The sequence below is a fragment of the Grammomys surdaster genome, unplaced genomic scaffold (assembly GCF_004785775.1).
Source record: "Grammomys surdaster isolate TR1022 unplaced genomic scaffold, NIH_TR_1.0 132, whole genome shotgun sequence".
In the NCBI taxonomy this organism is placed as follows: Eukaryota; Metazoa; Chordata; class Mammalia; order Rodentia; family Muridae; genus Grammomys; species Grammomys surdaster.
Window position 1 is genome coordinate 6,102,351 of NW_021604590.1, and position 20,679 is coordinate 6,123,029.

General features: G+C 42.3%; 1 protein-coding gene across 1 annotated transcript in view; it reads left to right on the forward strand.

Moving 5' to 3' along the window:
* Ptprm (protein tyrosine phosphatase receptor type M) overlaps window positions 1-20,679 on the forward strand; it is a 627,614-nt gene that overhangs the window by 467,249 nt on the left and 139,686 nt on the right. The window contains exons 14-15 of the mRNA XM_028762235.1: window positions 14,826-14,977; window positions 18,548-18,622. Of these exons, the coding sequence (XP_028618068.1) occupies window positions 14,826-14,977; window positions 18,548-18,622 (227 nt within the window). The remainder of the gene's footprint in view (window positions 1-14,825; window positions 14,978-18,547; window positions 18,623-20,679) is intronic.

The window sequence follows — 20,679 nt, forward strand, 5'->3', positions numbered from 1 at the left end:
AGAGGGGGAGAGGGGGAGAGGAGGAGAGAGGGAAAGGGGAAAAAAGAGGGGAAGGGGAAAGGGAAGGAGGGAAGGTCTGTGTTAGGAGAGCTCAGATGTTCGGATGCTGTCCATAGGGATGCCCATAAGGCAAACACTAAAATGTCAGAGTGCTGGTGATATGCTGTGGTGACTGCTGCTATGGCTGCTGTGATGTTAGCACCAAGGCAATGGCTTAAGGCACAATTACCTTATATTTTGGAAGTCAGAAGGTACCCAGGGTTGTTCTCCTTTCTGGAAAGGGTAGAGACGAACCCATTTCTTTGCCATTCTGTTTTCTAGAAGCCACCCCTATCCTGGGACCATTGCTCCTTCTTCCCCTTAAACCAGCAGGCATGTGTTCACAGCCTTTCTTAGCCCATCACTCCAACCTGACATTGTTTGGCCTCCTGAAGTACCCTGCAGTTCTATCAGCAGGATTATTTAGGATGAAAGCCCCTATTGCTCTAATCCTATCAGTAGTGCAGTGCCAACAACCTCTATTCTTGCAGCCATGTAATATACAGTCACAAGTTCCAAGATTAGGAGATAGGTATCTTCAAGAGGCCATTGTCTCAGTGATGGTTAGATTAAACTTCATGCCTCTCTTACTAGGAACCCTTAAGAAATAGGTTGTATGTTACTGCTTACACAGACTGACTGGCAATTACGCTTTTAAATTCAGAATACAAATGCTTTTTAAATTTTTTATTAAATTTTCATACAAGTATACACTATACCCTGAGCATGGTCCCCATTTTTTTCTACCGACTATTTATGAAACTAGTCTTACGTGTCCAACGGATATCCTGGAATTTAAAATGGCAATCCTTAAATTGAGATCCATACTGTGCAATTTTATTGAGCCCCATTTTCCCGGGTGTTGATGCCGGTGACTTGCTCTGCTTTGATTACGCACAGGCCTTCCTAGGCTACATAAACATCAGGGGAAGTGGAGGTACCTCTCCAGTGTGACATCCATTAAATCCCTGCTTTCTCACTTGTATTTATAGCCTGGAAAAGGATCAACAGGATACCCATTTAGCTTCTCTGCAGAGTGACATTCTTGTAATCATTGAATTTTGAGATAACGCGCAAGCGTTGCATTGAGCAGTGTGTGCTGACTGCGCAGGCGTAGAATTGGACAGCACGCGCCGACTGCGCACAGGCCTGCTCTCACTAATCTCCCTTCATCCTCACTTTTGCTCTACCATGGATCATACCAGTTTCATATTTCTTGCAGCATAGCTGGTCCCAGTCCCTCTGGACTCATATTGCCCTGATGTGACACATAAAGCTAAACAAAATATTACTAAGGATGACAGATATTGCATCTGTTATTTCTACGGCTGACTTTCCTTTTTAGTGTTTAAGAATCATCAACTGGTTTTGGAAATTACATCCGGGTGCTCGTGTGAGCTGCGAGTGGCTCCCAAATGGAAGATGTTTTTATCAGGGGGAAATCTATGGGCTGGTGGATCTTGAAGGGCAGATTGTGCATTCAGCTATTATTCTTACAGTGACACAGGTTTAGAAGCCCAGGCCTGGTCAAACCAAGAGCTCTGATTTGATGCAGGCAGAGGGTACTCAAGTTGGTATAAGACAGCTTGGGGAAGATGCTCAGAACTGAGTAATATTAAAATGAATCTCAGAATTGACCAAAAGGCTTTCCTCCTCCGTTTTCTTCTAGTCTCTCCCTCCATATCTCTCCTCTCCCTTCTCCTTCCCCCATCCACTCCTCCCCCATTTCTCTTTAGAAAAGGGCAGGCATCCTATATATCAACCAAACATGGCATATCAAGTTGCAATAAGACTAGACACCCCCTCACCGTTTAACCCAGTAGGAGGAAAAAGGTCCCAAAAGCAGGCAAAAGAGTCAGAGACAGCCACTTCTCCTGCCTTTAGAAGTCCAACAAGAAGACGAAGAAACAGAACTATAACATATATGCGGGGGACCTAGGTCAGACCCATGCAGGATCCCCAGGTATCTATTCAGTCTGCATGAGCCCCTATGAGCCCTAGTTAGTTGATTCTGTGGGTTTCCTGTGGTGTCCTTGACCCCTCTGGTTCCTATAATCCTCCTTCACCCTCTTTCCCAGGATTCCTCAAGCTGCAAAAATAGGCAATTTATAAAGGAAGTACATTTTTTTTCTCACCTAAGTAAAATATTGATTTACTGGCTCCTGGTAGGAACCTTCTTACTGTATCATGACATGGTGGAAGGCATTGTGCTTATTGAGTGATCAACCTCCCCTCTTTCTTAGACAGCAGCAACTGATGTCATCATAGGTGTTGTGATGTGCTAACCCTAACTAGTTCCCAAATGCCATGCTTCAGACACCATTAACACATGAATTTGGGGATTAAGTTTCCAGCTCGTGAAATCTGGGGGGAGGGGGGGTTGGTATAACCAAACCACTTTCAAACTCAAAAAAGAATCAAAGACAAAATGTCAGTGTCCATGAAATAATTACATGTTTTTAGTTGCCAAGGTCCCTTGAATTGATTTTTCTGATGTCCTAATGTTCAATTTTGAAGAACTTTCCATGGACTGCCAAGAAGAAACTATTTTCTCTAGTGTTTGGGTGGAACCTGTTGTCATGACAGTTAGGACCATTTGATTTGTGATGTTATTTAACTCTCATGTTTCTTTGTTTTTTATCTTGATGACCTGTCTTTAGCTGAGAGTAGGGAATTAAAGTCACTCACTAATACTACGTGGCTTTAGCTGTAGTAGTGTTTCTACACTGATCAACTTAGATGCCCTTGTTGGGTACATAAATGTTTAAAGTTGCAATCCTCGTGGTAGATTTTCCTCTAATGAGTATGTAATGTTCTTTTCTATCCCTTCTGATTAGTTTTGGCTTGACGTCTATTTTGTCAAATTTTAAAATGGCTACACCAGCTTGCTTCTTAAGTCTATTTGCTTGGAATAACTTTTTCCCCTGAGGTGATGTCCATTATTGGTTGTGAAGTGTGTTTCTTGGATGTGGCAGAAAGATAGATCCTATTATCTAATCAAATCTATTTGTCTTTGTCTTTTTTAAGGTGGAAATTGATATCACTAATATTGACAGTTATTAATGAGCAGTGCTTGTTGGTTCCTGTTATTTTGTTGTTATGTAATGAATTTCCTTCCATTTGATTTATTGTCCTAAAATTATTTATTGCTTGTGTCCTCTTGGGTGTTGTTAACCTCTTAAGACTGAAGTTTCCCTTCTAGTCCCTTCTCTAGAACTGGATTGGTGGTTAGAAATTACTTAAACTTGATTTTATTATAGAACATTCTCTTTCTTTATTATGATTGAAAGTTTTGCTGGGTATAGTAGTCTGGGCTGGGATATGTGGTCTTTCAGAGTTTATAGAACATCTTTCCAGCAGGCCCTTCTGACTTTCAGTCTCCAATAAAAATCAGGTGTTATTATAATGGGCTTGCTTTTATATGTATTAATATATGTATTAATATTTATATGTAATATGAGTATATTATTTTTGTTTCTTTAGTATTTTAATTATTATGTGTTGTGGGTAATTTCTTTTCTTGTCCTTTCTATATGGTGTTCTGTATGCTTCTTGTACCTTGATAGACACCTCTACTTACAGGTTGAGGAAATTTTCCTCTATAATTTTGTTAAAAATTAATTTCTGTGCCTTTGACACAAATGTCTTTTCCTTCCTTTATCCTTATCATTCATTGATTTGGTCTTTTCTTGACATCCCAAGTTTCCTGAAATTTTTTAGGTATAACTTTTCTTTGACAGAGCTATCCATTTCTTCTTGTCTTCATGGCGTGAGATTCTCTGTTCTGTCTTGTGATCTGTTGGTGAGGCTAAGTTTTTGTTTGATATCCTGAGTTTTCCATTTCCAATTTTATTTCACTTTGGGCTTTCTTTAGATATCCTATCTTCTTGTTAAATTCCATTTCTACGTCTTTAGTAGTTTTCATTACATCACTTCTACAGTCTATGTTTATATGATCTTCATTGCAAGATTTATTCACATCTCTTTAAGTTCCTTCAATACATTCATAATTGCTATTTTGAAGTTCTTGTCTTACATTTCAGATAAATTGCATTTCTCAGGACCTGCTGCAGTAGGGTTGAAAGCTTCTGCAGGAGCTATATTGTCTTGCATTTGAGTTTTTGTGCTAAAATCTATTGATTTGCTGTTGTCATGCTTGAAGTGTTTCTTGGTGTCAGTAACTGGTCTCTTCTTTGTTGGGCGGGTAGGCGTTCACTTCTTTGGTTGCCTTTGTCCACTATTGATCCTAACCAAGTGTGGCTGCGGAGTTGCTGAGTCCCCCCCTTGTGTGGCCACTGAGCAGGAGTTCTTGTTAGAGACTGCTTCTGCAGGTCTGCTGGTTGTCACAAAGGACTGACATGCGCTAGAGCAATGGCCCTCAACCTTCCTAATGCTGAAACCCTTTAATAGAGTTTCTCATGTTGTGATGACACCCAGCCATAACATTATTTTGTTTTTAATTCATAGCTGTAATTTTGCTACTGTTATGAATCATAATGTACCTGATATGCAGAAGGGGTGTGTGTGTGTGTGTGTGTGTGTGTGTGTGTGTGTGTGTGTGTTATGTGACTCCTGTGAAAGGGTCTTTTGTCCCCCAAAGGGATCACAACCCACAGGTTGAGAACCACTGGGATAGAAGGAAAGGCTGAAAGGAGTCATGGAAAAGAACTCTGACATTTCAATATATGTATATTGTATGAAATAATCAGATCAGAGTAATTGAAATAGTCATTACTCTAGTCATTCATTATTATTTTGTGTTAGGAACATTAAATCCTGTTACTTTTTGAATATACAACTGATTATTGTCGATAATAGTTATCCCACTGTTATGTAAATATTAGAAGTTATTCCTCCTGTCCAGATGTACTCTTCTACCCATTAACCTGCCCCCCCCCTCCACTCTCTCTCAACCTTCCCTTCCTCAGGTAGCCACTGCCTTGCTTCTGGAATTAACTTTCTCAGCTTTCATATGTGAGTGATAACACATGATGCTTGTCTTTCTGATGTCACTTTAATGACCTAACAGACACCCTCCAGTTGCATAGATATTGCCAAAATAATGCATCTCATTAACAGTATTTCTCAACCTTTTTTTTACCTCATCCCACACCTAAGAGACAAATAAAGCAGAACCACAACACAGACAAAAACTCGAGCTTATCTGGAAACAGAACTATTCTTCCGTGTAAATACTTGTCTCCCAACTAGTCAGTGAAAACCAGAAGACTGCTGGGTAGGGAGTGGGTACACTGCACCATATTGTGTCTAGGAGAGAGAAACTGAGTGGACTTCAGTGAGGTGTAGTTGATGGTGACAGGCAGATATTTCTACCTCAGTTAAAGCCAAAAGCTCTCTAGAGCAGAGGTTAGCCTGTATTTAAGTGTGCCCAGACTGAAGCACAGTGTGGTAGTCGGTGATTCCTATGAGGGTTTTAGAGATGAATGCATCACAGGTGAGCCTGATGCAGCATGTCAAGTATCCTGCCATGTATGGTGCCATAGTGGGCAACTTCCCATGATGGAGTCTCAATTTCCTTCTCTACACATGGAGTTAATGAGAGCAGCATCTTCACTAGGCTATTTAAATAGCTAATAAATGCTACAGCCTTTTTCCGAATCCACCGTTTTTGTAATAATTATTTTCATCTGTGTTTCTATTGGCTATTGTAATGCTAATCAAGGTGAAATAATTAGTTATCAGACCACTGTGGGTTTTATCCCTTAAATTTTTAACTTTGAAAACAACATTATGTGGTACTTTGAACAGTTCTATCCTTAAGGTGACAGCTCTTTATTCATTTGGGTTTATTCAGCTGGACCCAACCAATAGCTATTTCATCCCTACTGTGAGAAAAATTAAATACTTCTTGGTTCCATCTTCTAACCCAGCTTTTAATTAAGTCAAAGCACACACATAATTATACAAGCCAGGACCAGCAAGCCATTTATCCTTTTATTCTTCTGTCTGTATGTGATTTCCATCTCTGTAAATTTTGCCTCCTTGTAGTATCTAATTGAAAGATTACTTTAAAGTGAAGAAGCCCTTCCATGAGCCGAGGTACAGTCTTCTAGGATCTCTTTGTGGCAGAGTCTATATTAGAGAGGGGCTTGGTAGCGATCCCTCCCTTCATCCTGAGTGACAGTTGGACAGCAGCATTATGGAGTTCTCCCCCAACTCCTTGAGCCCACCACACCTGTAGTAAATGTCTTTGCATGTCACAGACCACCCAGCAAGGTTTCAGGAAAGAAAGGGAGGAGGGGCCATGGCTGTTTCCTTCTGCATTGTCCATAAGTGGGCTACCATTTGTTCCCCAGATCTTCCTGGGGACTTTTCCTAACAAGTTCATTCTTTACTGGGTTCTCTCTATTGGTTGTGATTGACACCTGTCATGTGGATGATTAACACCTGTCATATGGATGATAATATGGCAAGAATTTTTTTTCTCATTTCCTGTTCTCACATGTGCAATGATGGATTACGGCAACCATCTCCCCTCCAAGGGAGGGGACCTGTCTTACTCTCTCATCCTCATTCCTGTCTGAACTTTCAGAGATATGACCGTTTTTTCTTCCTTTTAATGCCCCCCCCCTTTGTAAGTACTACAATGTTTAACCAGTTATTCTGCATTGAGACAAACCACCTACAAAATCAACATAGAAAAGGGACAGTTTCAGTTAGCCTCAGTTTCAGATGTTTACTTTAGCCCAGTGGTCAGATGGGCTTACTGCCCTGGGGCCTGCAGCGAGGCAGCACATCACAGGGGGAGAGCATCATGAAGCAAAGCCATCCATCCTCCTGATGGTACTTGAGAGGCAGAGAAAGAGAGAGAAAGAGAAGAGACACCACCCTATAGTCTCCTTAGAGGATGGCCTCCAGTGACCTACAAACACTCACAAGGCTCCACTTCCTAGAGGTTTTTCTACTTTTCTGTGGTGCCATGTTACAGATAAAGCCTTAAACACATGTTCTTCATCTTCCAGTGTTTGGAGATTTTTAGCCATCTTTGTTGAGTTTTAGCTTAATTCCACTTTCATCTGAGAATATGCACTGTATGTTTTCTTTCCTTTAAAAAAATTATAAGGTATGTATTATGGTCCCAGATGTATTCTACACCTGTGACGAGGACCTATCAGTTTGAAAACGCTCTACTGTTGCTGTGTAAAATATTCTAACGATGTCAGTTGAATCCAGTCAATTTGTTGTGATGCTGAACTGAAGAATGTCCTCAATGATTCTCTACCTATTTGATCTGCCCACTGCTAACAAAAGGATGAAAGTCTTCAACTATCTGAATGGGTTCACCCATTCTTCAATTACCTGAATGGGTTCTTCTGTTTTTCAACTGTCTGAATGGGTTCATCTGCTTTTACTCACAGTTGATCATCCCTTGACTTGTATATAAGCTTGATGGTTGGAAACATATCATGAGACTTCAAGTCTGCTTTGCGAGCAAACCTTTCGTTTTAATGTAACGCTACTCTAATCCATGGCAACATGCTTTTCCTTGAAGTGTTACATCATGTCTAATGCAGCCCATTCTGATTCTCTGTTGATCATTGTTGACTTCGTGTCTTTCTTCATCCCGTTTCATTCTACTCTATCTTGTTCTTCGTGTAGATGATAGATTTTCTTACAGATAATTTCAAGTTGGGTCTTGTTTTTGATCTACCTTAATAGCATCTGTCTTTCAACTTATATGTTCAGACTTTTGGCCATTCTATTGATCATTGATAGATACTGGATTAAGACCTAGTGTATTTTAACCATTTTGGATCTATTGCCTTGTGTTTTCTTCTTTATAGTTTCTCTCCCATTCTTTCTATGTCATGTTGAGCATTTTGTATTATTCCACTTTCATTTCTCAGCTTCTTTTTCCCTCAGTTGTCCTGGATACACAAGGGACTCACACCTTTTTTGTGGACACCCAAATGTCTGATTTATGCCATTTTCCTTCTCTGACATTTCTGTTGTGGTTTAGTCTAATGCTTCTATTATGTTAATTGGGTTCCAAAAATTGCATGAGAATCCACACATAAAACACTGAGGGTCCCTGCTCTTAGTTGGCTTTGATTGGTAAATAAAGTTGCCGGTGGCCAATGGCTGAGCACAGAGATAAAGGTGAGACTTTTAGGATTCCCAGGCAAGAGACAGAGGGAGGAGGAAGGAGATAGCTACCATGCCAGGGAGGAAGAATACACCATGCCTGAGAGGTACAGAAGAGACAGCATAGCCATGTAAGGATTGGGGATCATGACCCAGGAGGACTGCAGGTCTGGGTCCAGGGCATCCAAGATGGAATATAGGTTTTAGTAAGTAATAACTCAGGAATATCAGAGGGGAGAATGTTAGGCATGAGGAGGTTTGGAAGTGGCCCAGCCACTGAACTGTTTAAGGCACATTAAAATATAAGGCTGCATGTTTGTCTTTCATTCAGGAACCTAGAACATTGGAGTGGGTAGTGAGCAATGTGCTGCTGCCACCATCGGGACGATTTGTGTAGAGGTATTTGGGTACTGCTATACATTTCTTTTTTCATGATCATGAGGCAGGATCTGTAGGCAAATAGATATGAGTTTCTTGGTTGTAGCCCTCTTTCCTGTTTATGCTGTAGAAGTCTTCCAGCATCCCATAGCATATGCTAGGGGCTCCATTTCAGAATGTTTGATTTGTCAAGAAGCCATGTTTACCATAGTTAAAGAACATGAGACAGAAGTCATGACTAGCAGTCATGACAACCTGTTCTCTATAACCTGTTCTCTATAATCTCTTCTCTAAGGCAAGCACATTCCCACAGGTCAGTTTTCAGAGACCTGCATGCTTTCTGAGGTATCCTCGGTGGGCACAGGGATCTAGTGGCTGACTCAAACTGCATGGCTCCTGGTGGTGGAAGATAGCCTCTACTAACAAACACTTCCTAAGCCACCAAACTCTGAAATCAGCTGACCAAAGGTGTTTTAATGTATGGGTACACTAGCTGGCTTTGTCTTCTTTACAGTAGACAGGCATGATACTATATGTGAAGATGTATACATCCTGCTGCCAGGAAATTGAGAATAGGATTGAGATGCCAATCTTAGCTGAGTTCCAAAACAAGAGCAAACCTGTTTTTTTAGTGTGCTTACTCAACCCTTTAAGTCCTTTTTAGACTCAGTGTAACATAGCTGAGTTGTGCTGTTCTTCTCAAAGCAAATTTATTCTCTATGGTGGACCACTTCACAAAAGAGACTTCAATTTTCCTCAAGATCACCAGGGTTAGCTTCAAAAGAGGCCATCATTCTGATGCCAGAAATAGGCAGAGCTATCACCCAGCCCTGATAATGAGTTTTGGTAGTCCAGTTAGGGACTGTGATGATCTACCATGCTTCTTTTGTTCATGAACTCTTATCCATCAGCTCTCAATCTACACACACACACACACACAGAGAGAGAGAGAGAGAGAGAGAGACAGAGACAGAGACAGAGACAGAGAGACAGAGAGTAAACACCAATATATACATAGACATACATACACACACTGTGTATACACATACTGTACATACACATACACACAGAGAGGCACACAGACAGACTGTAAACACACAGATACACACTGTAAATACACACAGTACACATACACTGTGCAGACACACACATACACACACATGTACATACATATATACAGTACACACACACATTTGTTGGTTATTGAACCTAACAGTAATGCCACTGTGATCTCTATTCCAGGCATGTCAAATATTTGGCTCTAGTGCAAACTGATTCACAGACACTGTTCTGAAGAATAATAGGTATTTTTGTTTTCAGGAGACAGGATGTATATTATACTCAAGGTGGTCTAGGATGGCTGGGAGTGGAGAATTTTCGAGCTCCTCTCACTTGATATAAAAAGGCACTGTCAGGGACCAGTGCTCAGACAGATCCAGGTAGTGGACCAAGACACCTAAGAACTTTTAACATTTCCTTTAAGAAGAGCATGCTAGCAACAAATCCCACAACTTTTATGTATCTGCCAAGGTTTATCTCCCCATTGCTCAAGGATAACTTGTTAGAATGGAGGGTTTTAGGTTGGTCGAGTTCTCCTCACCACTTTGACTATTTCACCCACTCTGTAATCTGAGCCCTGAGAAAATCACCCTCACTTTGTTGTTCCCATTAAGAAGCATGCTTCTCCTCTTCTTTTAGGATTACTTTTGTTTCAGTTTCTTTTCTGCTATCTGCATATGGTATCTGTAGATATGCCAGACTTACACTTCCTGGTGCTCCCCGGTTTTCTTGGACATGAACACAGCAATTGCCCTTTTAACTTTGGGGAATGCTGAGTCATTGCTGATTCAAATGTTTCTTCTGCTTATGTCTCTCTTCCTCAACCATCCCACCATGGAGACGGCGCTCTCTGAGTCCGTCCACATTGTAACCCCAGCTGTATGTTCATCACAGAGTATCCCTTTATCAATTAAATACCACTTATTTAAATTTGCTAATTTAGTTTCTCAGAGATTTTCCACACACATACTTTGGCTCCTTGAGTTGTGAGCTCTACATTTGCCCATAGTTATCCTGGCTTAGGAGAAGACCAGTTCCCCTGGGTCCTCAGCCCTCCTATAGCTCTAAGAGTCAACTTGTATTCTCTGTTGCTTTGGTTGTTGTTTGAAGATAGTGATGCCTTCTGACTCCTGCCTGCTGCCGGGAAACTCTTGAGTCTTTTCTCTCATTTCTTAAAAATCATCTATTTACAGATATTGATAGGAACTTTTCTGTCTTCTTCTTTTAATTACTAAGGACCATTGGGATTCATAAGGCACAGGTTTGGAAATTGGCAATTATATTTCAGACAAGCCATTCTCTAAGCATTATGATGAAAAATAAATGTATTCATCTTTCAATAAGAATGTAAAGAAAGTCATTTCCAGTCAAGGGTCTCCCTCCATAAAAGATACTAAGTTCAGAAAATTTTTCTTTTGGTTTCTAAAGTTCCAGTTTTAAAACCATATGTCTACATCATAGGGTCAGAGGCAGACAGACAGACAGACAGACAGACAGACAGACAGACAACTGAGTCAGAGAATGCAAACTTTCCAGTCATAAGTGAACTTCAGTTCTGAGTCTAAACTTCCTCAACCATTTCTGAGTGTTGACAAGAGCTTTTATGCCACATATAATAATAAATAAAAGAGGCTCACATCGGTCTATGTCTCCCATCACTAGGGATGTCCTGCTATCCGTGGTAGTGGTTGATTTCGTTCATAAACATCTTGAATGCCACTGATGTCATACAATGAATTCTGCGTCTTCTTCTGACTTGCTGACTTTTCAGCATGATGTATACATTTCATGTGATAAGAGTATTCATGCCTGAAAGCCATATGGTAATGTCCAAGGCAAGGTGCAGTGTTTAGAGTCAGAGAGTTCTGGGTTCTGGCTCAGTTCTACTACCTGAATGAGTATCTCTCCTGAAATCTCATTGTCTCATCTGCAAAGTAAAAATTAAAAATATGTCTTCCATAGTTGCCAAGATCTAAGGAAACAACAAAGGCAGGACGCTGACATGTTCTGACTGTGTGGGAAACAGCCCCAACTCCTTTCCATTCTAACAAAGTGCTATGACTACTTATGGAGGGCACCAGTGATAACCAATGTGCTTTATTTGGGCCAAGCAGTTTTTATTTTAAATTTTAAAGTATTTGCTGTGCTGGCTAGTTTTATGTCAACTCAACACAAGCTAGTTCTCTGAAAAGAGGGAACCTCAACTGGGAACACACCTCCATAAGACAGGCTACAGGCAAGCCCATAGAGCAGTTTCTGAATTAGTGATTAATGGGGTATAGGTCAGCCCATTGAGGGTGGTGCCACTCCTGGACTGTGGTCCTGGGCTCCATAAGAAAACAGGCTGAGCAAAGCCACGGAGAGCAAGCCAATTTTGGCTTCATGGCTTCTGCATCAATTCCTGCCTTCAGGTTCCTGCCCTGTTTGAGTCTCTTTCCTGACCTCCTTCAATGATGAACAGAGATATGGAAGTGTAAGCCAAATAAACTGTTTCCTCCCCAACTTGCTTTTTGGTCATGGTGTTTCATTGAAGTGATAAAAACTAGAACTAAGACATTTGCCAACATTAAACCCATGTTGACATAAAATCTGGCTCTCTGACCTCTGAAACTTGCAGTGACTGGGCTCCCTTCAGGATAGACCCAAGCCAGATTCCCCTCTTTGTCTCTAGTCCTCACTGCCCATATTTTCTGACCCTGGCTTCCTTCCCTTATATGTACCTGCCTGGCACATGATGTTTGTGTTGGGCATTGGAAACACAAGATAAAGAATAAGATCACTGAAGGGAGGCTTGCTGAGGACACTGAGAGCTCATTGGTTTTTGAAGAAGGTTCATGAGCACAGAGTACTTATCCAACAGATACTACCATCAAATTGTGAGTTTCTGATTTGGTCTCCATTCAATTCGAGAATACACCTATGAATCCTTAAAGGGGTTCTTCTATACTTAAAGATTAGTAATAAAATGTTTAGCGTGGTACTCTGTTATTAATTCATACAAATAAAGAACTAGAAAGGAAAGTGTCATTTCTAGTACCAACCTAGCCCTTGTTAGGCTGCACGCCCCATGTCTGCCACGATCCTCCACCCTGCCAGCAGCAATGAACGAGGTTCCCATCAGCTCCTGTTTGCAGTCTTTTTAGAGACATTCAAACAAGCAAAAGTACAGGGGAGTCTGGAAAGGTGACTATGCCAGTCTTTGTAGATTTAACTAAAGGAGGATGTTGAAGCATTTATCCACATAAATAAGCCCAAAGTAAGTCAAAGAAATTCACACCCAAAATGAGTGTTTTGTCTGAATTCTGCAGTTAAAGTTTCTCAGTCATCCACTTCCATGTTCCAGGGGACACCTGCTCTAAGAATGCTCTCTAGGAACTGGTGTTTTGGGGAGAGCAGCAATAAAGTGGTCTCTGCCCAGAGCACCCAGTAACAAGAGGCAGGTCTAATGCAGAGCACCTGATGATTGACAGGAGGCAGGTCTAATGCTGAGAACCTGATGATTGACAGGAGGTAGGCCTAATGCTGAGCACCTGATGATTGACAGGAGACAGGCCTAATGCAGAGCACCTGATGATTGACAAAAGGCAGGCCCAATGCAAAGTGCCTGATGATTGACAGCAGGTAGGCCTATTTCTGGCTCCCACACAGCAGGTCCAGCTGGGAAGGGGCTTGAGTCAATGTCTGCACATAGAGAGAGAGTGTGTGCCAGTGCCCAGAGAGGTCACCCTGGCTGACCCCTCACCCGGCTCATCACTTCTCCCTTCCTGAGACAATGTATATGATTTTCATTCATCTTTCTCAAATAAATGTCTTTTGTTCCACCGACTTTCAGCAATTAAAAGGGCAAGTTAATCTCAGAGCTGTTCTTCCTTCAAAGTATAGAATTAAAAGATGATTATAACTACAGGCAAGAAAGCATTTGGATTATGCATCACTTAGAAATGATAATAAAGATTACCCATATGGTCTCCTGTTCCAACACCCTCTCTTGCATTAGCAATCACCTGACATGGGTGTGGTTGTATTTATGTTGCTCATTTTCAATTCTGCCATGTCCTAGGTCAATCAGCGTCATGATGATTTAATAGAGATAGCTGCCATTTTCCATTTTAAATGCTGATGGGCGCTTACGCAGCATTTGAATACTTTTTCTTTTTCCTTTTCTTTTAAAAAGTGTTTTATGTATTTTAAAAAATATATTGAAACAGAATTGCATCACTTCCCCCTTCCTCCTACCAGCCTCTCCTTTGTCCTCCCCCTCAAGTTGCTAGCCTCTTTCCCTTTGATGATGATAATGATTATATGTATGTGTATATGATTATATGATTATATGTATGTGTATATGATTATATGTATGTGTATATGATTATATGATTATATGTATGTGTACATGCAAATGCATAAATGCAACCTGCTGTGTTCGTTTTCATTGTACACATATGGTTCAAGGCTGACCATGCTCTGTTTATAGTTTCAAGACTGAGTATGCTACATTAGACAAGGAGCTCATCCCTGGGAGAGGCTGATTCTCCTTCTAACAGTCATTGGTTGCCTGTAGTTCTTTGGGCAGGAACCCAGGAAAATTACCTGCTTCCATGTTAGCATGCCTATGAGATTATCATTGTTCTAGTTTTGTTGAGTGAGTAAGATGTGGAGGTCTGGGTTCCTTCATTTCCTCCTGCTGAGGGAAGGAATGTGGACAGGTTATCTCTGCTGGAAGTTAAGTTGGCTATGGTCAACATAATTTCAACACATAAGAATTGCAGGTTAGTGGGGGTAGAACCATGTCACAAATGGGAACCCGTAGTCCAATTTTGCCTGACAAATATTTATTAGAATCTTCTCTTTGACACCATGTCTCAGACAGTTATTTAGTAAGAAGCTAGTGGCTCTAGGAGCTTATCAGTTGACAGATGGTGACACAATCGCCTAAGGATCATTGGTTATTTGGGTTATTTTGGTTATTTGGATTGTTGTACAGAAAGTACTCTCTGTTTTTTTTCAGCTTGTTGTTGTTGTTGTTGCTGCTGCTGCTGTTGCTGTTGCTGTTCTTACTGTTGTTAGCAGAGGCAGTGGATGTTTCCACTCTCTGTGTGCAGCCTGGCAGGGTGCCTCACCTACATAAGGCACATAAATCATTGCAAGAATGAATGAAGTTGCTCCTAAACACCAGTGAATACCTGTGCCATGATTCTGTCTTCCATCCCCATGCATATCTATATAACTGAACTCTCTGTCCCAAGGAAACTGGCCAAGAAGAGGAAGGAGACGATGAGCAGCACCCGGCAGGAGATGACGGTGATGGTGAATTCTATGGACAAGAGCTATGCCGAGCAAGGCACGAACTGCGACGAAGCCTTCTCGTTCATGGACACTCACAACCTTAACGGGAGATGTAAGTGCCCGCACCACAAGGATTTTACTTACAGACCAGGTTCTGGTAGTCCTATGGGATTCAAACCCCAAATCCTCTTACACAGAACTGCTTTCTCCAGCTTTGGAGAAGGTGTTTTTGTAAATGTGCAAGGACCTAACTTAGTGATCTCAGGGATCCATAGGAAACGTCTTTAAGTTCTGAGAGCAGCGACACAAAGGCTCCCCTCTGGCTGAGCACGCACCTGCTTTCCCCTCACCCCTTTGGTTGCTTAGATCCCATTTGTAAGCAAGCCAGGTGTGGAACTGCACCAGGGAAGTCTGTTGTGAAACAGGTCATTAAATGGCACTAACAAGTTAATTGTTTGTTTGTTCAGCCAGACAGGCTCTGCCTTTATTATAGGGCAATTAGTGGCAATTAATAAATTAAAATGCACTTCAGTGTGTCTCAAGCTTCCCATCAGGTGGGCTAACCAATGCCTATCTGCGCCCACCTGTGATCCCCATGCAAACAGCGTTTCTGGAGATCAGCAATTCAATTGTTTATCTGAGGTACAAAAGGAACATATTTTTCCATCCCTGATTGTGTGACCAGTCACCAGAGTTAGATCCCACAGCTGGGCCGGATGTTGTAGTTCATGGCACACACTCACCATGTCCAAGAGCAGGGTTTCTTTGTGAGAAATTCATCTGAACAGACCACCACTGGTCCCTCCTGTATGATCAGGATGTCGTCAGTGTTAGGTAGAACAGCATAAATCTGAACAAAGCAGTGTAGAGAAAGGCTGGCGGGGTTCTGACCGCAAGGAGCACAGAGGATGCTGGGCTGCCAGCCTTTCTTCTCTTGGGATTGTGGTCTGCTCAGCGGTGTCTGCTCAGGAGCCTTGCATGCCTGTGACATTCACTTAGCTTTCACAGACTGCTTCTTTTGGTTATAGTGGCTGCCATTGCCCCACCTTTTCTCCTGCTATTCACGTGAGCTCCCTGCACACCAAGCAGCCTGCCAGACTTACTTGCAGCAGGCACTGCTCTGACATAGTGGGAGGGCAGCACTCTCGGGTTTGCGGCCCCCATCTTCCACCCCCCTGTGTCATTCAGGGTAGGGTGCAGGAGCTGGCATGTCATTGTAATAAACTCTTTCACATCTTTCTGCTTTTCCGTAGTAGAAATGACTTGGTTTTTTTTTCAATAAAGAAAAAAAGATTAATTACATTTGAAAAATCCATACATGCTGATATAGCTCCAAACCGAAGTATCCTGCCTTTGACTCTTTGAATCAGATGGTGTGGGGAGGGCCAGGGGTACTTTAAATACAGATGGAGCTGGAATATGTATAGTAGCAGCTGTTCTCTAAGCATCAGTCTATAAGGGACCACACAGGATGTGAGGAGCCACAGCTCAGAGGGAGAACACTTATCCAGCATGTTTGAAACATATGTAAAACACATGAGAAAACCCCAGAAGACAAAAAGGGATGGAGAGGGAAGGAAGAGATTACTCAGACAGGTCCTCGCTTTCACTTCACTGTCAGGTTCTCAGGAATACATTTTCTTGAAGGACAGGACAGGAGCCGAAACGAATAGCTATGGGATGTTTCACATTTGAACCCCAGAGGGAACATCACTGCTGGACAGGAAGTCTAACTGGGCAGTTAGTTCTACTCTGGTCAGTACTTGCAAGACCGCTGTGGAGCTTAGGTTTGCCATTGCAGCCTCTCTAACTGACCTACTCCTTGGAATTCTTTGACCCTCCTCTCAGTGAACACAGCAGAAGAACTTGTTCCCTCCTGTTCTGTTAGCCATGAAAAGTCTCTTGCAGTTTCATTGACAGGGATCCCCAGTGGTAGACATTTTCACAATGCTCTATTGATTCCCTCTCAATTAAAGCTACTAGGGAACCAATCCCAAGGAGAGTTTACGAAGATGCTTGGGCTACACAGGGACCCACACACACACACACACACACACACACACACACACACACGCTGGAACGCATGCACACCATGCAGATATACATACCTGCAAGTTCTTACTCAGAAAGTTCTAGAAGCTGTGAGGTGAGTCTCATTTTAAAATGAGATAGTAAGGAAAAAAAGGCCAGAGAGTTGAAAAGTAAGGCAAAATTTATTGATGGGAGGGGGGTGTAATCTGCCTGCCAAAGCAAATATGAGACATGCCTTCCCCTTCACTATAGCATAACAGGGGAAGTATAGAACATGGGGAAGGAGAACAGGCTCAGCATGAGTACTTACAGATAAATGTTTGGCACAAAGGTGGATTTGAATACTGAAAGACAAATGCATTTTAACACAAAGGTATAAATAAACATAGTCATTTTGTATCTGCCTCACACATGTTTACCAAGCACATAATAAAGTGGCCTTGTGCTCTCCCTCTGAGCAGGTTTATAAGTATACGATCTCTTTAGTTCTTCTTTCTATCAACTTGCTGTTTTCCTGGCAACTTACCAAAGTCATGCATAAATGTGACCCTTCTCTGTTTTAGGGAAACAACCAGGTAACTGACAGACAACCTGGATTCTGGTCCTCCCTCTGTCCCTGGCATATCTGCCCTCTGAAGATATGACCATATGTAAAGGCACTTCCCTTTACTACAAAGATTGCTTCTGACAACTAAAATACCTTAACACATCATCAAAGTAGTTGCAACCTGAGGAATCTCGAGGATCCCTAGCTCTGCCATGGATAGGGTGAAGCGGTTGTACGTGGATCTCCGTGGAAACTCAGCATCAAATAAATCACTTAAGTACTTAGAACTGTAGCCATGGGCGATGATGTTGAACTACCCTGAGCAGACATCAGTCCTCATGGAGTGAAAGTGTCTTATATTATTACCATTTGAGGATGTAGAGGAGCGTTAACATACTACCTGCAAAATTGTAAATACCCATTTTCATTGGAATCAGTTAATCAGAGAGTTTGACATTTCCTCTTAGCAATAGAGACAGAGAGACAGCATGGTGCTCATGTGTTTTTCAGAGAAATAATCCAAAGAAGTATATTACTAATTATTATTATTATCATTAAAAACTAAAAGGGAAACATGGAAAAAATAATTTCATTTTCAGTTTAGCATAAATCAGCTTTACTTTTATGAGCCAGGTTTCAGCAACCCAAATTTTCAAAATATGAAAAAGGAGAGGATTTTTAGCAAAGCACCAAAATACTATCATTCCCTTTGTTCATCCGCAGCCCCGTATTGATGGGTTCTTACTTTCATACTCATAAACTCCAGCTCAGAGCAGAAGCACAGTCACAAAGTCCAAGGCAAAACATCCAGAGGAATAAACCTCTTGAATTCCCACATTCAATGTGGCTGCTGTTTGTAGGTGTTTTCCATTATAGGATAAGAAGAGTCTTTGATCAAAAGGGTTTGTCCATCAAAAAGGATGAGTGACTTCCCAGAAACTACTAAGAATGGTGGCATTCGCCATGTGGACTTCAGCAAATCCCACAAACTTCTCCGCATGAGCCATTTATCTTCACACGGACTGGCTGCCGTGATTCTAGAATGTCCTAGATTCCAAACTCAACCTACCTGTGGCCTCTGAACCTGCCTTTCTCTCTCCGCAGCCGTGTCTTCACCGTCATCCTTTACAATGAAAACAAACACGCTGAGCACATCGGTGCCGAATTCCTATTACCCAGGTAATGTGCTCCCTCCACCACCACGAATCCTCTCTTTCGCCACCTTCGGCAGTGCTTGGGCTTTTTTGCTTGATGTGAAGCCTTGGCTTCCAGTGGCTTTCCTGGGGAAGTCGGGGACCATTCATCAGTCATTTACTGTTCTTTCTCTTTTTACTCTCTCTGCACTGCCCTGCTTATGATGTATGACAGACCCATTTGTGCCAACTGCAATCTTAGGTGAGAATGATTCCCTTTCCCAAAGTTTATTTCAGGAGTGACTGAGAAAAATCAGCCGCCCCCTGCTAGAGGAGACTGGAGCTTGTACTGTGCATGATGCCATGGTTAGAAGTGGGCCATGGGGTGGAGTGGGGCTAGGGGCATGGGGTGGTGATGAGTCTTCCTCTGAGGTCTCCACTGGTAGGAAGGGTTTGCTGCAGGGGGTGGGGGGAGGAGGTAGGGAGCTCCAGTGAGCAATCCCAGCTCCAGGGCTCTCCCTATCTGTGTTCAGAATTTAATGTCAGCTCTGATCCCGGGGGAGACAAACAACACGTCATCACTCAGCTGTGTACTTCCCAGAGCTGAATCCTGTCCAATGTGACAGTCATAAAAGTGAAATGGCTGCTCGTTATTTTCACTTATCTCTCTAAGCACTAAAAACGCCAGTTTCAAAAATAGCATTTTCCTAATGATGCCCCCCACGTCATACAGTGCAGTGATCTCAGTGGGGTCTAGACCCCCTGCCCGTCCACCCAGGGCACCCCCCAGCCACGCTGTCTATCACACAGTGGAATTTTAACGGAACTGATGTTCTGAATGGCGGAATGGCAGGAGGGCGCTTTAGCATCATGTACTTTGTTATATGTCAGATGTCACAAGAAATGATCTAAAATGTTAGCCCAATGGGGCAGAATGCATTTAAAGTATGAAATATTCCCAGCAGGGGGTTACAGGGAAAAAAAAGGTCCCGCTTGTACAGTGTAAGAAGGGTGAGGAGACATGGCATTACCTGGCTGTGATGAGCAGACAAAGCATGGGCTGCTGTGGCGTTTGAGACGCATATGTAACCCGAGCGTGTCCCGGCTGTGTTCTCTTTCTACCACTAACCTTGCGGGAAAGGAGCACAACCAACTCGGCTTCCAGGTACATAACAGTTCACCATAGCCAGAGCTTCATCCTTAGCTTCCACTTCTTCTTCCTGACCCTCTTCACTAGGCCTCAACACCCCGCACCAAGACTCCCCACTGTGCTTCTCAGTTCTCAAAGTTGTTCCGATTTCCAAGGAGAGGGTGACTTTGGTCTTAATAATGGAGTTTTTTTTTTGGGGGGGGGGATGGGGGAGGCTTGAGCAAGTTGTTTGCCTAAGGGGAAAAAACTAAGCTAAGGTAGAGTATGGAGCAGAATATTCAAAGCCTGGTGCAGCCCCCATGCGGGGTTTGGCACCAACTACAAAGGGGGTGCTTGGTTTTAAACCCTTCTCACAGGTGAGGGACACAGGCTCATTTAATGCACACTGACATTGCGATCTCCATGCAAAACCATCTGTGAAGTCACTGGGTGGGTGAAGATCAGCACATGAGGTGGCATTCACATCCCAGATTCCCTGTAGCTCTGGAGGAACCATGGGTAGGGAAGGCTGAGTCGAGCATTGTCAGAGGGAAGAAAGCATTCAGATTTCACAGCGGGGTGAAGATAAGCTTATTAAACAAATATCATTTCTCCAAAGCCACTGCCTTATTATTAGGAACATTAATGACATCTTTTGAAGTCGATTAGGCTCCCTTTTCTGAGAAAGCGTGACTCGAACAGACAATCCAAGTTTCAAAGCTGGTGTGAAAGAAATAAGTCTACCATATGCACAGATCACTATTTTCTGATAAAATCTGTGAGGCAGAAAATAGTCGAATAAGTGGTGGGACTCGGAAACCGTGCTAGAACCCCAGGATCTGGTTGTCTCTGGAAACCACAGGAGGAGGAGCTTTGTGTCTACCTTGGTCTTTTGCAAGGGTAGGAGCAGTCACAATTTATGTTGAGATAAGAAGAGCTATTTTGTTGGGAAACAGGGTTCAGCAGAGATTATA